The following is a 16,158-nucleotide window of genomic DNA, read 5'->3' as shown; positions in this document are numbered from 1 at the left end:
TTTTTCTCACTGTTTTATTAATTTTACACACCCTAGAAAAGTATAATAACACATATTTCATCATCTCGTTTAAATGCAGCCCTGCGACCTCACACCCACATGAACACTAGATTGCTTGAGGTCTGTAGTGGTCATTCGGCTCTTATCATCTTTGAACTGTTAGTTGTTTGCTCATGTGTGTCCTCGCCTAGACTGTAGGCAACTTGACGAGACATATGGGTCTTCTTACTGAGATTTAGCAAACCTTACTGATTGACTCCCACAATGCACCGGCCCTCTTACATGAAAAATCTCATATCATCCTCCCCACAACCTGATGAGGCAGGTAATGGTGTTACCATGTCACAGATGAGCCCCTGAGGCTTGGGGTCACATGTGTAGGCAGTGGCTAAGCCAGGATCCAATTCTACATCGCCTGACTCCGAGGCCACCAGTCTAGCCTAGTGCTGTCCTCTGCAAGCTGTACCAGCTCAGGAGGCTCGTGGGTCCCTGTAACTCACTTAGGATCCTCCAGCCTGAGCAGAGTTTTCCATGGCCTTGGTGCCCCCTGGTGGCATGTGAGGGCTCGTTCCCAGCCCAGCTTCAGGCTCATTCCACTGCAGGCCTGCGACCCCTAAGCACTTGAAAGAGTGACCAAGGGGGCTGGCCCTGGCGCAGCAGGGCCCTCTGCACCCAGGGAAGAGCTAGTGACACTAGAGTGTCACTTTTTAAATGGACCGCCCCCGCCCCGAGGATTCTGCTCCTGATAGGTCAAAGAAGAGCGCTTAGGGTCTCAGGCCAACAGCCCTGAGATGAACTACAAGGTCTGGTTCACACCACCCAGCTTCTCATCTCCCCTTTCCCAGTCAGGACATGTGGGCATGGGCAATCTCTGCAGCACCCTCCTGGGATTTCCATTTTCCAAGAGCTTGTTTATGGAGTGGGGGAGGGAGAAGAGGATAAAGGTGGTTAAAGTTGAGGACTTAAAAGCTTCTTTACATAACACAGTCTTTTTCTCAAAAAACCCATCAAGATTCTTCAGTAAGTATTACTGGAGTCCTATTGTGCTCCACAGCGCTCAGGATGCAGAAATGGAGAAAACAGCCTTTCTGTCTTGGAAAGTAAACATATAAAAAATTACAATGCAATGAGGCAAGTACTCTGATATGGGTGTCCTGGGACTTCTCCTGTCACACCCAAGATGGTTATCAGTACTCAAAACTGAGAATAAAGAATCATCAAATACCTCACAAGCTGAAGTAGAAAACAATTAGGGGTCAGACACCTTGTCCAACTAACCATCACTCCAGCCAACAGCACTTCCCCAGCTTACATAAGCCACCGCTCCTTCTACAGGGACAAAACAGCAAGAAGACACAGAAAGAGGGGGTGGTGTGGAATAGCCTGCCTTCCCACCTCCGGAGCAACAAGGATGCTTGAGCCAGCGGTCATCCTCTTCCTACGTGCTCATTTTCCCCTTGGAGGCCTTCCTTAGCACGTAAAAAGTGATCACCAGCTTTTCCGGGAATCCTATAATCACTGATCTGGCTTTGAGATAATCACAGATATCCTAGAGCTGCATTAACCAATGGTAGCCACCCATCACACACATAGCTATTGAGCACTTGAAATGTGGCTAGTCTGAATTGAAACACGCTGTCAGTGTAAAATATACACCGGATTTTGAAGACTTAGTCCGGGGTGGGGCAGGGGAATGCAAAACATCTCTGTATTTTAAAAATTGATTACATCATGAAATGATAATATTTTGGACATAGTATTTGGATAAATAAAATATATTATTAAAATTAATTTCACCTGTTTTACTTTTTTTAGCGTGGCTACCAGGCCATTTAAAATTACAGCTGTGGCTGGCTCACATTCCGTTGCTATTGGACGTCGCTGCCCTGAGGGTTAGAAAGCCAGAGCTGAGATGCCCCAGTCCAGCAAAGCTTACACCACATTGGGACCACAAGGGGGCGCTACTGTGGTGCCGAGCTGCCTGGGGCAGGACTTCAGCAGCAAGCAGGCCGCCTCCTCACATTTTCTGATGCTATCTTTTAAGGGTAGCTTTAAACAGCTTTTTCTAAAATTTAAATGGCCCATATTATGTGACCCCGAGGTTAATATAAATCATTTCTCTAGGGCAGGAGTCTAACACTCCTGAATTACAATATTCAAGTCTGGAATTTTAAGGCAGCTGCAAGTTTCTCACCATCACAGCTAGGGAATGAAGAGGGACTGTGAATTCAAGTCGAGAGAAGCCTTGAAGCTGGGCCCCAGAACAGAAGGTGGGCTGTGAGTAAAAGCTGGAGGTAAGAGGGTTGGAGAAAAGGTAGCTCCAGGAGTGATAGGAGGACTTAAGCACAAGGAGTGGGTATTGGCTTATGGGCGATGGGTGACCTCTGGACATACTCCCATTTTCATCAGAATGCTACCAATCTGAGTGTAAATTGTTACCACCTTTCTTCGGGGCAATTTGTAAGTGTATTTTAAAAGCCTTAAAAATGTCAATATCCTTTGACCCAATAATTCCATTCTAGTAACTCATAAGGAAAATTTTAAACTGCACAAATATTTGGCTATAAGGATATTCATCCAGCATTTGTAATAGCCAAAGAACCCAAAATAACAATAAAACTATAAGCAACCTAACTGCACATTGATATGGGTTGGTTAAATCAATTAACAGTTATAATATGGACTATTTTGTAAGTGTTACAGAGGTTGTGTAAATGAATACTTACTGACATGAAAAGACATTCATGCTAAATTCTGTGAAAAGGGTCAGCTACAGAATTGTATGTCCAGTATGTGTGTCAATTTTGCTTAAAAAAGAAACAACAACAACAACATTAAAAGCATACATCTGCAAAGACAATTGGCTGAAAGAATATTCTCCAAGGGATTAATAGTCAACTCTGGACAGAGGCTATGGGTGGGCTTTCTTTCCTTATTTTTTAAAACTGCTTTTATAATTAACTTTTTTAAAGATTATTTATTTATCACAAGTGACACGTTCTTTCCCAAGCCCTCGCCAAAGGGGAAGAACCAACGTTTTCGTTAAAATCCCAACACTTTCCCCATACCTATTAGCATTGTTCCATCTCGTCCTCTAGTCCCTGTGTCCAGTCTTTTCCCCTGTAAGCCTTTCACCGGGGTCCTGTGTCTCTCTTGTCTCTCTCTGCCCCACCGCCTGGATGAGACCCCGTCGGGCCGCCCGGGTTGTTGTAAAACTTCAACAGGGTCTGGCCCGACTTCTTGGAGTCGGTGGAATTGTAATCCAAAGGTCTGTATGGAGGAGACAGAGGGACAGGCCAGGAGGCCGGCTCCGAGGGACGACCGCAGGCCTCCCTCCCACGGCGGCATTCCGCGCCGTCCCCTCGCCTGTTGCACAGGCAGCAGAACCTCCGCCCGGCTCGCGGTGGCGGGCGCGTAAAGATGTCATCCTGGACACAACGCGAAGGCTGCGCCACGAATTTTGTCCCTTCGGAGGCACCGTTCCTGCCCACGGCCCTCTCGCGTCATGTGAACGACCGAGGGGCACCCGAGACCAGCGGCGAAGAAGAAGGCGACTCACGGCGGCATGGAGGCAACTTTAGAGCAGCACTTGGAGGACACGTGAGTAGTATTCTCGTAGGCCTGTCCTGGGGTCGCGGCTGGGGGATTTGAACGGGACAGAGGGCGCAAGCTGCGAGCGCCGGCCGGGCGTCTTGGGGACGCCCTGTCCCGGGGCCTCCGGTGTGGGTGCGAAATGACCCGGAATTAAATCCCGCCGGGGCTCCGCACACTCCCTCCTGAGCGGGTCTCCGCGGCCCGAGCCCAAACCCGACTCTCGTGCTGAAATTGTCCGGACAGGGTCGTTCTTCGGGAGTTTTAGGAACCGGGTTCGTTTGGGAGAAGGAAGTACCACTTGTGCAGAGCCCTGCCTTATAAACGTAAACACACACAGCGTATTATTTCCTTCCGGGTGTAACCAGTTACTTGCTGAAAGGCATCCGTTAAATTTTTCGAATGAGTAATATCTACGGAAAATCCAAAGTTGGAAAAATAGAAGGCGTACAGGGAAACACCTCCCTCGCATCAGTGCCCCTCAGCTTCCCACTACCCCTCCAGGAGGCAGCCCGTGTTACTTAAGAGTTTGTCAACAGTTGTTTCAAGTGAGTTAGTATGTTAACATATGCATTTTTAACGAAGGCAACAAAATCCCAACTATTGCAATGTTTGTGGCCCTCCAGAGCTCAACAGTATCTGGGCACGGTCTTTATTCTCATGAGAGAGAAACTGGTTTAACTATTTAATTCAGTTAATTATAATTTAATTTTTCCTGGGACAGGGGTGGGCGATAGTGAAAAAAGATTAACACTGACTTCAAGTACTACAACAATGCCTGGTACAGAGAAAGCATATTTATGTTATAATTATTTAAATTCATTTTCCCACATCATTTGCTTTCTTCTTCCTGCGTTCCTGGAATTAGAATGAAGAATCCATCCATTGTTGGAGTCCTGTGCACAGATTCACAAGGACTCAATTTGGGCTGTAAGTATCTCACATCAACCCTTTGGTGGATTGCACAGCATTTGATGTTGACTGGGAGCCTAGTGTGCTATTATTCTCTAGTTTTTATTTCCTGTTACCCTGCCACTTTCTGGGGACTTTTGCAAGCGTAGAGATCATCCCCAAATAACAAAATTAGGAAATTGAAACTTCTCTATAAAGGTAGAAATGTTCCTTGCAGTTCTAGCACTACAGAGTCATTTCTACTAGAGTAGTATTTTAATCATTTTAAATTGGGTCTAGAAAGGACTTCAGATAATGACAGCAGTTACCATTTATTGAATTTCTGCCATATGGTGGGACTGTGAAGCTTTGTATACATTATCTCTAATTTTCACAATAACCCTGCTAGATGGGTGGTGTTACTTTTTAGTCCAACTTCACTTAAGAGTGAGTAGGTAGTAAAAATGGGGGCTGTAGGGTTGGACACACCTAGCTTCAACCCCTTGCTCTTCCATTTACTAGTGGTGTCAGCTTGGACCAAAAAGAACCTTTCTGAGCCTCAGTTTCTTTACTGAGCTGTTGCTTAATAAGAATTATTATTATGGAATTGCATTTACTGAGCTCTTACTATGTGCCAGGCACCGTTCTAAGTGCTTTGTGTATACTAAGTCATTTAATCCTCATGACTACCCTGTTAGGCAGATAAAGAAATGGAGGCACAGAGGTTCACTAACTTGCCTAAGGCCATACAGCTAGTAAGTAGTTGAGCTAGGATTTGAGTCTGGCTCAGAAGCCTCTTAATCAGAATACTATAAAATTATATATGTAAAGCACTCAGCACAGAACCCAGACATAATGCTCAATAAATGGTAACAATTACTGATGAGAAAATAAATCCAGAAAGGTAACAATGGAAGCCTTCAGCTAAGTAATGTCAGAACTAGTAAACCCAGGACACCTTGCTCCTTACTCCTCTGTACTGCAGGACTTTTTAAAGCTCTGAATTTTTGCTGGGAGGGTAATTGAAGGAAGTAGTCTGTAACTCAGGTTTTACACACAAATCAGTTTAGTTGGAAGAAAAAAGGCAGATTTTTTTTTGAGGCACTTGCCAGGCTCACAAAGGAAAGGCTGAAATTCAAGTGCAGAAATGTAAAACTAAATGTACTCCTTCAAGAAAACTTCACCCAAAAGACTGCACTGTGTGTCCAGTTAATGTTTTATGTAACAACAGTAAATCCATCAACTCTGCCATACTGGCATGTCTATTACCTGAGTTAGTTTCAGGCAGATGGGCTTGTGTTGCCTTTATATACAGAAAGATATTGTAAACTTAGTAATTACGTTTTGTACCTGACATCCAAGATTTAGTTATTATCTACAGGCTAAAACAAACATTAGTAAAAAGCCAATTCTGTTGCTATTTGAAAAACCAGTTTATTCTAGTGGAAATAATTGCTCACAGAATATTTATACATGCCGTTATTAAGGTGATCTTACAGCCAAACTCCTGAGTAAAGATCTTTATATCCTTTGAGGTTGATCTCAGTAAAAGGAAATCAGATTTTCCATGAGGAATTAATTAGTTTCAACAAGTCTCTTGCCCTTACTGGTTTTTGTCAGTCTCACCTATGAATTTCTTCGTTTCAGTTTGCTTTCAGATTGACTTGAATTACAGCTTCCTTATATGCTTGAGAAAGTGTTTAGAGATGGTGATGGGAATGACTTGGAAAATTGAGTGTTATGGCCTTTTACTGACTTAAAAGCTGTTATTGGCTTTCTCACTGATGGAACCACTGAGTGTCAGGGCAGAATCATTTTATGTCAGTACCTAACCTAAGAGACCATGAGCTGAACCTTCTTTTTGTGAATAATTCAATTCAGTTCTACTATACGTCTATACTCATTTTTGGACAGTCAGGCAACCTGATATCATCTCTGTCTTCCAGGCCGTGGAACCCTGTCAGATGAGCATGCTGGGGTGATATCTGTTTTAGCCCAGCAAGCAGCTAAGCTAACCTCAGACCCCACTGATATTCCTGTGGTGTGTCTAGAATCAGATAATGGGTGAGTAGATGGCAGCAGATCCCTTCCTTTCCTTTTCATTCAGAAAAATCAATCCCTGGGAAACTTGACTGGGGCTTGCCCTGTGTTCATCAGTGATTTCTCAAAGTACGTGGAGGAAGGTTCTACCCTTTGGACCACAGGAGCAGATGGATTGATCTCTAAAGCTAATGTGCTTTCACACCACAAAGACATTTAAATGAAGAGTAAGAGGAGTCATGAACTATCAATAAAAGAAGCAATAAATAACACAGAGGAAGACTAAACAAAGAACAGAAACAATGTCTGTAGTAATAGAAATACCAAAGACATTCCAAGTGAGGGTCCTCAGAATAATAGTAAATGAAAAAAGCAGAACCATGCACAGGGACTTCCCTGGTGGTCCAGTGGTTAAGAATCCGCCTTCCAATGCAGGGGATGCGGGTTCGATTCCTGGTCAGGAAACCAAGATCCCACATGCCGCGGAGCAACTAAGCCTGCACGCTGCAACAACTGAGCCCACGTGCCACAACCAGAGAGCCCGTGTGCCGCAATGAAGAACCTACGTGCTGCCATGAAAGATCCCTCTGTGCTGCGACTAAGACCTGACACAGCCAAAAATAAATAAAAATTTTAAATAAATAAATAAACTATGCACATTATGATCACAGTTCTGTAAAGTGAGAAAAAATGTATATATGGTATACATGCATATTAAAAAAGGAAAATATTAATAGTGGTTGTCTTTGAGTGATAGGATTATAGAATTAATTTCGTTTTTATATTTTATACTTTTCTGTATTTCCCAAATGTTTTATTGTATTTAGATATTGCTTTCATACATAGAAAAGTAAGTATTATTTTTTTAGTTGTGTCCTAAACCAAACAGCATCTTTAATCTTACGTCGACTCCCACTTGGAACACTTTACTGAATATCTTCCACTTTGCCTTTCAGGAACATTATGATCCAGAAACACGATGGCATCACAGTGGCAGTGCACAAAATGGCCTCTTGACATCTTGTATCAGTTCTCCAGCAGCTTGTCATGGGGACTCAATCGTACCTTATGTTAATTATCTTATAGAGCTATTAGAGTTCCAGTAATTAGGCCATTCATGTAATGTGCATTAGGCACTTTTCTATTAATTTTAGAGTAAGCTGCTTTTTGACACTCTGACTTATCAAAATTGACTTATCAAAATACTAGTTAAGGGAAGTATGTTTTGAAGCAAGTTTAGGTCACTTTGTATACAGAATTTTGTTATGTTTAATAAAACTGGTTGGAGGAAAGCTTGGATCTTTTCTGAATTCTTTAAACTCTTATCAAATGTTTATTTTTTCAATTATCAAATTGTAATCTTTCTTAAAAAGGTAACTGCTCCAAACCATTCTGTTTCGGAAGCTCCTGAAATACATAGATTCTCACAGAAACATCCATGGATATATAAAACAAGTCAAGCATACGCCTACCCCATAATAAAAACATAATAATAGATATCATAAGTACTTACTATATGCCAGGAGCACATTCAGTTCTCGTTAACAACCCTATATGGGTTCTCAATAGCAAAGAGGTGGAAGCAACTCAAATGTCTGTTGATGGGTGAATGAATAAACAAAATGTATATACATACCATGGAATATTATTCAGTGTTAAAAAAGGAAAGAGATTTTGACACATGCTATAGCATGGAGGACTCTATGCTAAGTAAAATAAGCCAGTCACAAAAAGACAAATCCTGTATGATTCCACCTATATGAGGTACCTAGAGCAGTCAAATTCATAGACATAGTAGAATGGTGGTTGCTAGGGTGAGGGGAAAAAATGGGGAGCTACTGTTTAATGGGTACAGAGTTTCAGTTTTACAAGATGAAAAGAGTTCTAGAGATGGATGGTGGTGATGGTGGCAACAATAATATCAATGTATTTAATACCTCTAAACTGTACACTTAAAAATGGTTAACATAAAAAAATGGTTAAGATTGTAGATTTTATGTATTTTACCACAATAAAACAGTTTTAATTAAAAAACATGAACTAATAAAAACACCACCTGAACTAATAAAAAATTCAGCAGAATTACAAGATGAAGATCAACTTACAAAAAGTGAAAAAGCTTCTATACCTCAAAATAGAAAATAAGAAAACATTTGCAATAGCGACAAAAACAATAATGCATTTAGGAATTAATAAAGGATGAAAAAAACCTGTATGGAGAAAAAGTTTAAACTCTTAAGGATTAAAAATTGAGCAGAACTAAATAAATACAAAATATTGAATACAATGTAACAAAAGGATATCAAATCTGCAAAGAATTTTTCCTGAATTCAATGTGTTGTAATAAAGATGGCAGTAGGAATTTTTTTTTGTAAACTTGACAAACTCTTCTAATATTACAGGGAAGCATAAAAGTTTCATACATAGTTGTCAAAAACAACCCTATATGGTAGGTACTCTAATTTGACCCATTTTGCATTTGTGTAACTAAGGCTAAGGAATTAGCAGAGTCACCATTTGGACCCAAGCCTCCAAGTCAGAGCCTTACTTTTAACAGCCAGACTACTACAGAAGTAGGTATGTTTGGCCAGAAGAAAATCTACCAGTTTGAAAGTATAGGACATTATCTTCTCTTCAGACTTTATCATTCTCAACAGAATGGTGCATAAGAAGATACAAAAGACTTCATTTTGTTGAATTTGAATGCAGCTCGTATTGCTGTCTAGCAATTTAATATTTGACAGTATACAAAGAATATATATCATTTATTCAAAAATATCAAGCAACTACAAATATATAAAGTGCTAGTTTAAGCACAGTGATCTCTTATAATTTAAGGAATGGTGGGAACCCTCCCCAAATCTTAACTCATTTCTTCACAAAGAGTGAGGACAGGGAAAATAAAATCTCGGTAGTGCTCGTATTATACTCTAAGTCCCTAAGTGCCAAAAAGTTTCATGGACTGTATTTATCAGTGGGGTGAGGGTAATAGTGGTGACAGGAAAATCATGCTGCATCCTTGCTGAATAACTTTAGGGCCAAGAGTTAGAAAGTCAGAGGTTGAGGGAATTATTTTAGTTAAAAATCGTATAAGCTTTATTAAGTCGATTGGGTACAGATGTCAAAATTTAACTAATATCCCAATGGTGGCTTAAGAACTCTTTGCTCTTGATATAAAGCCCCACATGACTAATAAGAACCATTTTTAATGAACTAAGTACCAACAGCAGGTCTGTTAATGTGCAGTTACTGTATATACACAGTCCTCACAACAAACTTGTAAATAATATTAGCCACATTTTACAGGTTTGGAAACAGATTCAGAGAGGGTAACTTGCCCAGAGTGTGCAGGCTTAAATAATGGCAAAGTTGAGATTCTAACAAAGTCTGCATTTCCCACTATACCTCAAAGCTTTCTGTATGAAAGACATGTTTCAAAGGGTTCAACTCTGACAGCATCTTTGCAGCTTTCCTAGCCTCTGGGAATGACTCATTGTTCTGCCACATTTCAAATCTGACCCAGCCCTCAGCATCAGAGCTCTCTAGCAATACAAAGCTAGCCTCACGTCATCCTGTGATCAGAATCATAGATAGCCCTGCTTTAAAAGAGCAACAAGTACCTACCAAAAACAAAGTCTTACAGATGTTTACTAAAAAATGTTTTCTAGATTACGTTAGTAACTACATATAACTCTCTGAAAAACACTCACCTTCCCTCTTTTGGGTTTTGTCTTCTGCTGAAGGTTTGTTTGATCCTTACCACCAGGCCCACGTAATTGCATAATCTTTTCCATTGTTAACTTAGAGGCCATCTTCCCAAACCACTAAGCTGTGCTTCTGCTAGCGCTTGAATCAAAAATATTATAGAGTTGGTTTTAAGAGCCTGAGAAGCCCCTTACCTTTTAAGAAACATGCATAATAAATATGTGCAGATTTTCCAGATAAAACCAGAAAAACACACATCAGCCTAAAATACACTCTGGTTTAAAACCTGGAACGTTGGTGCTGGGAAGATGAAAGGCAATTTCCTGTTGACTTTTTTTCTTTTTTGATGTGGAGGGTGGAGCAGAGGAAGGAAATGGGATAAGAAAACTGAATTGTCCCAGTAATGTTCTAGGAGACTCAGCCTTAACCATTTCCAAAATGCAATAGAAAAAAAAGTTTCATTAAAATTAAATATAAGTATACACCTTTCATGGGAGGTGTTTGGAGTTAAGGTAACATGTATAGAAAAGTAATTAAAAGAGGGCTTGGAACTCCAAGGTACTAACCAGAATCTTCAGTCATTACACAGAAGGTACACAAATGTGCTGCAGATTGCCATTTATAGTCCAGGAAATGTATTGCCCAACTCTGGGGCCTCACTCCCTGCCTTGAGCATAATGTTAAAAGATAAACTGAGGCATATTAAAAATGGTAAGAGCTTATCTGAGCAAAAATCGATGTGAAGCTGGTGCTGACAAACCAGAGGAGGTTAGGAGCGCTCTTCCATTCAGGAGATCAAGAAGAAGCTTTTGCAGAGAAAATGCAGAAGCAAAGCAAGGAAATTATTGATTGGCTACAGCTTAAAGCCTAGTTGGCTGTATGTGGCTGGTTGTCCTTAGGTTTTCATTTCATAACCTTGAGGCATTGACAGGCTTAGGTTTTGGTTTGCTTATGTAGGCCACACAGCACTAGAGCCACCTTAGTCTAATGGCCTCCTGTTGCCTCAGCCAAGTGGCTTGTTAATTTCTTGCATTTGCTACACTACCAGAGGTGTTGATCCAGCTACAGCATGAGGTATTTGCTATGGCACAGACTCTTCCTTGTTTAGCCAACAAGTAATCTAAAGCAATTCTACTATCTCAAATTATCTTACCAAGAAAACCTAGGGACTTCTGTTCTGTAGGTATGGCCTTAGCAAGATCCAGCGATAGTTGCCAGAGAAGCATTGTCTTACCGTGCATTAACAGAGAGAAAAAAGCAAGTAGTGAAAAGGCAAAACGAATAAAGGTTTCAAATAGGAAATAAAGATCTTGATCCGTGATCTCGGGAGAGCTGTCCATCTCAAGATGCTATCTGCTTCTGGAGAGGAAGCTCCATAAGCCAATTTTAATTTTAGGTCTCCAGTTGTACAGTTCCAAGAGTCTGGAGGAGCCCTTTTTAACTGGGAGATATGGACCCAAGGTTTAAGGCCCTGAAGTTTGACTGCTGACTTGGTACGGTCCCTTCTAAGGAGGTTCAAGGGTAGTCTTTGTTCTTAGTGATTTCAAATCAGAAGGGTAGGAGAAAACTGGAAATCTTAGTTTGGAGAGTAGCCAGATATTTGAGAAAACTAGAACAATTCAGGATCCAGTCCGGTTTACAGGTATATAACAAAAGCTCAAAGACAGTGAATAGGACTAGAATCTGATATCCACAAGATCGTATTATAATTTTCTACTACAACATAATTTTTTTTATAATCACCCCCATTTCTATCAAAGATAATCACAGTAAGGCTAATTTGTTTGCAGAATAAGTCTAGTCTCATAAAACTTGGGCTGGTTATTTACAGAGGTGCAGTAGGAAGAGTAATTGACCATATAGGCTCTTTTTAAATCTGTTTTGCTAGGACTTTTCATAAGGAATCTTAGATTGAACTTTTAAAGGCTCTCCAGATTAAGCAGTCAAGTCAAGGATTTGTCATTTCAGACTTCATCTGGAATACCTATAGATTTGGGTGAATTCCTCTCTTCTCAAGGTCCCTAAGATATCCTGAGGTTCTCGGGCCTGCCAGGAAGTGACCTTCCTTACTCACCTGGTAAGGTTTCTTGGAACCCTATAAACAAGATGCCAGGCCAGTTTTTCTTAGGAGCTTTATTGCCTCCATAAAGTCAGCCTTAGTTCCTTAAAACTGTCCGGTCATATCTGATTTTATGCATATTCTCAAATATGACATTCTAGTCAAAGCCTTGGTAATATAACCAAGGCTTCCAATTGTGTCCTGTTATAAGAACATATTCTTATTGGGCTTATATAAATCACTATATTGCCATGAAAATAAGACTACACAACAAATTTCCAAATTCTGGAGGGATCAGGTAGGGAAAAAAACGTTTCACTTTTGTTTACAAAGGTATAATTTACCAAACTGCCTTAAGACAGAAAGGTTTCCTTAAATTTGGAAAACAAAACATTAAGGAATCAGCAGTGTTTCAAAGAAAAAGTTGTAAAAAACATTATAATCATCCTCATCAGTTCATTTAATCATATGTTATTAATTCTTGTTCAGGATGAACCCAGTTTTTTCATTAGCTCTGAAAATTCTTACCCAGTTCACTTTTATGCTCTTAAACTTATCAGAAACCTGTATTCTAGATCTTTCCATGAATCTCTAAAGACAAAGAAGCATTTCTGTGAAAGCATCAGAGTAAAACAATAACTCTCTACAAATGACAAAAAGTCTTTTAATAAAGTCCTTCCATACCTTTCCTTACCCCCTAGACACATTCTACTTTCCTTCCTACTTTTCACACAGTTGTTTCCTTTCACCCCTATATTTTAGTAGTTTTAAATTACATATAACGATTAGAATTCATAACCCTTAGAATACTTACTTCCTAGTGAAAACTAAGAAGCAAGCAACTGTGGACTGTTACACTAGCATTCTGTGGATTGGCACATTTATAAATACATTTCATAATTTCCAGAAGTATATTCTCCCTCACAGTAAATTTTTCGATATGGCATAAAACACGTTTACCAATAAACCCAAATATCTTTAGTTCCTCTGTAATAAGAAGCCAAAGTAGATAAAATGCCAAAAGTAGATAAATTTGTGTTCAGTAATTAATGTTTCAGTATTTTATCTTACTTGGAAATGATCTAATCAATGAATATCCATAATTTAACTCAGTAGAACTTTCACCTAGTTTCCAAATCGCCCCCCACATACTTTTGTTTTTGTCCTTCTAATAAGAATCACCTCCCTGAAGTCCACATTTCAAAGAAATGGCTCTAAATACTTGAAATGCAGAACGCTTACATCTCAAAGCTCAAAGGCACAGAAAAAGGATGTAAGTTCCACCAAGAAGGACTCTTATTCCCTAAATCCAGATGTTTTATAATATCTGTAAGCCTTCTGAGCTGAATAGGGGAGGTTTTGAGATTGGTAAAAAGGATAGACTTTTCATTGTTTCTAGAGCTGCATTTCTGTTCCTGTCAAAACTCGATTTGTAAGACAAGTAGTTGTTCTTTATTCCTCAAAGAACTGGGTTGCCACCTGAGGCCCAGTGAACCCACCCATCCAACTATATTATCTTCAATTTGCTTCTTTATGTCAGGGAGATTTCCAACTAAGATGAAAATTAAAAGATTCCTACGTTCCAGATTTGGAGCTGTGCATCTTTTGAATGTTTTAGTAAATTCTTCCACAGTGGCCTCAGAATGTTTTTCTTTCCCTCTGGGTACATAATTTCATTTCAGCTTCGTGGAGAAGCCCTTAAAAACAGTTCCTATCAGACTCTGAATATCAGCTTCCAAAGTAACCAACTTTTTTTTTTTTTTTTTGCATTTTGGCCGCGCTACGCAGCAAGCGGGATGGCATGTGGGATGGTTCCCCGACCAGGGATCAAGCCCTGGCCTCCACAGTGAAAGCACCAAATCCTAACCACTAGGCCATCAAGGAACTCCCCAGAGTGGCCAACTTCTAACCAGAAAGATCACTAAAAAAATCCTTTTAAATACTTTATTAACACGTTTTAGGTGGGACAAACAGTAACTATTCCTGGCAATACTAAACAAACTTTTCTTTTACTTTTAAACCAAAGGTATCCCTAACAAATGACTCAAAAACAAAACCATAGTTTAACCATGGATGCAAGAGGCATCCCCAAAGAAAGTACGAAAGATATTACTCCCCCAGCCCCAAGATCCAGAGCCATTCCCAAAGATAATCAAAGAAAGACAGACTTAGGGCTTCCCTGGTGGCGCAGTGGTTGAGAGTCCGCCTGCCGATGCAGGGGACACGGGTTCGTGCCCCAGTCCGGGAAGATTCCACATGCCGCGGAGCAGCTAGGCCCATGAGCCATGGCCGCTGGGCCTGCGCATCCGGAGCCTGTGCTCCACAACGGGAGAGGCCACAGCAGTGAGAGGCCCGTGTACCGCAAAAAAAAAAAAAAAAAGAAAAAAAAAGAAAGACAATTCCCCTGGTAGCTGGTGACCCACATTTCTGTCCAGCCATATTTTGGGGGTCCCCAATGTGACAGCTGAGCTGCCTGCACACATAAGAACTGCCAACCTGTGTGCCCTGATGGGCAGAAAGCCAAGCCAAGTTCTCAGGACATAACAAGATAAATGAGAAAGCTATAGCTGTCCCTGGGAGTAAAAAGACCAAGAACCAGTGGGGACTTAAATGAAAGTTCACAAGCCACCATTCAAAGATCTAATTCTTTTTTTTTTTAAATAAATTTTATTTATTTATTTTTGGCTTCATTGGGTCTTCATTGCTACACGCGGGCTTTCTCTAGTTGCGGTGAGTGGGGACTACTCTTCATTGCGGTGCGCGGGCTTCTCATTGTGGTGGCTTCTCTTGTTGCGGAGCATGGGTTCTAGGCACATGGGCTCAGTAGCTGTGGCTCGAGGGCTCTAGAGCACAGGCTCAGTAGTTGTGGCACACGGGCTTGGTTGCTCCGCGGTATGTGGGATCTTCCTGGACCGGGGATCGAACCCATGTCCCCTGCATTGGCAGGCAGATTCTTAACCACTATGCCACCAGGGAAGCCCCCAAAGATCTAATTCTTACAAACACTTTTCTCCTGCCAATCTGAATCTAGAATGGAAGGAACACTGTGAAATTGTACCTTCCTCTCTCAACCAGGCACCACAGGTGGAGGTCCAGGAGAACTGCCTTTGGTAAGAATTCTCACCCTTTATGGGCTTCTGCCAGCTTTCCCGGGATCCCATCAGCAGGCTCTAAAGCAAGTGGAGTGTCCCAGCAGGTGTCATCCTGGTCACCAGAAACTGTAGAGGAGGAAGAATAATTTTCCCTCCACCCTTATTGTAAGGGTTGGCTGGGGTCCCTTTTTCTCTAGGGCACCTCATAAGTGGATAAACTGTGGCTGCTGTAGTACAAGGTTGTCTTTGGTAAGGATAGCCTACTTGTTCACCCTGAAAACAAAATTTCATTCACCTGAGACCTCACACAGGACCAGCCCAGTTTAAGTCCAACCCAGTCTGACCCCGGACCCAGGCTGACTCCAACCAGTTTCTGGACCCAGTCTGGAAGAAGAAAGGCGCAACTAAAGTCTGACAGTTCATACTGCAAAAGCTTGTGGAGCTGGGGTGGGAGAGGGACCTACCCACACCTCCAGAGGCAGCTAGAAACCAGCAAGCCAAGGGGCTCAGCAGATACCTATCTCTGGCTGCTCGGGGTCTCCTTCCTTTGTTCCCTCTTCTGACACCAGAACTGTTAAAAGACAAACTGAGGCATATTAAAAATTTTAAGAGTTTGTTTGAACAAAAATGGATTCAAACCGGGCAGTGTCAAACTGGAAGATGTTAGGAGCGCTCCACCAACGGGAGCTCAGGGAGAGGCTTTTATAGAGAGGGCAGAAGCGAAGCAAGGAAGTCATTAATGGGCCACAGCTTAATTCCTGACTGGCTGTTTGTGACTGG

General features: G+C 41.2%; 1 protein-coding gene and 1 long non-coding RNA gene across 5 annotated transcripts in view; one reads left to right on the top strand and one right to left on the bottom strand.

Annotated features, from left to right (window-relative positions):
• The window catches only part of LOC113614616 (uncharacterized), a 34,400-nt gene that overhangs the window by 10,542 nt on the left and 7,700 nt on the right, over window positions 1-16,158 (bottom strand). For all 4 annotated transcript variants that reach the window (XR_003430691.1, XR_003430692.1, XR_003430693.1 and 1 more), the window contains exon 3: window positions 3,069-3,908. This is a non-coding gene — a long non-coding RNA (uncharacterized LOC113614616). The remainder of the gene's footprint in view (window positions 1-3,068; window positions 3,909-16,158) is intronic.
• Window positions 3,486-7,819, top strand: LAMTOR5 (late endosomal/lysosomal adaptor, MAPK and MTOR activator 5). The gene is made up of 4 exons (XM_027096277.1): window positions 3,486-3,600; window positions 4,460-4,521; window positions 6,429-6,546; window positions 7,479-7,819. The coding sequence occupies exons 1-4, from the start codon at window positions 3,566-3,568 to the stop codon at window positions 7,537-7,539; spliced, it is 276 nt and encodes a 91-aa protein (XP_026952078.1). The 5' UTR covers window positions 3,486-3,565; the 3' UTR covers window positions 7,540-7,819.

The sequence above is a fragment of the Aethalodelphis obliquidens genome, unplaced genomic scaffold (assembly GCF_003676395.1).
Source record: "Aethalodelphis obliquidens isolate GAN/ISIS:26980383/991018 unplaced genomic scaffold, ASM367639v1 scaffold100, whole genome shotgun sequence".
Classification (NCBI taxonomy): domain Eukaryota; kingdom Metazoa; phylum Chordata; class Mammalia; order Artiodactyla; family Delphinidae; genus Aethalodelphis; species Aethalodelphis obliquidens.
The sequence above is the reverse complement of the archived record's forward strand: the minus strand, read 5'-3'. Positions and strand labels throughout refer to the sequence as shown.

Bases quoted from the DNA above. Each gene is read 5' to 3' on its own strand.
- LAMTOR5 (XM_027096277.1), top strand. From the start codon at position 3,566: ATGGAGGCAACTTTAGAGCAGCACTTGGAGGACAC. The intron at 3,601-4,459 runs GTGAGTAGTATT...TCCTGGAATTAG, and splicing joins GAGCAGCACTTGGAGGACAC to AATGAAGAATCCATCCATTG. The intron at 6,547-7,478 runs GTGAGTAGATGG...TTTGCCTTTCAG, and splicing joins TGTCTAGAATCAGATAATGG to GAACATTATGATCCAGAAAC.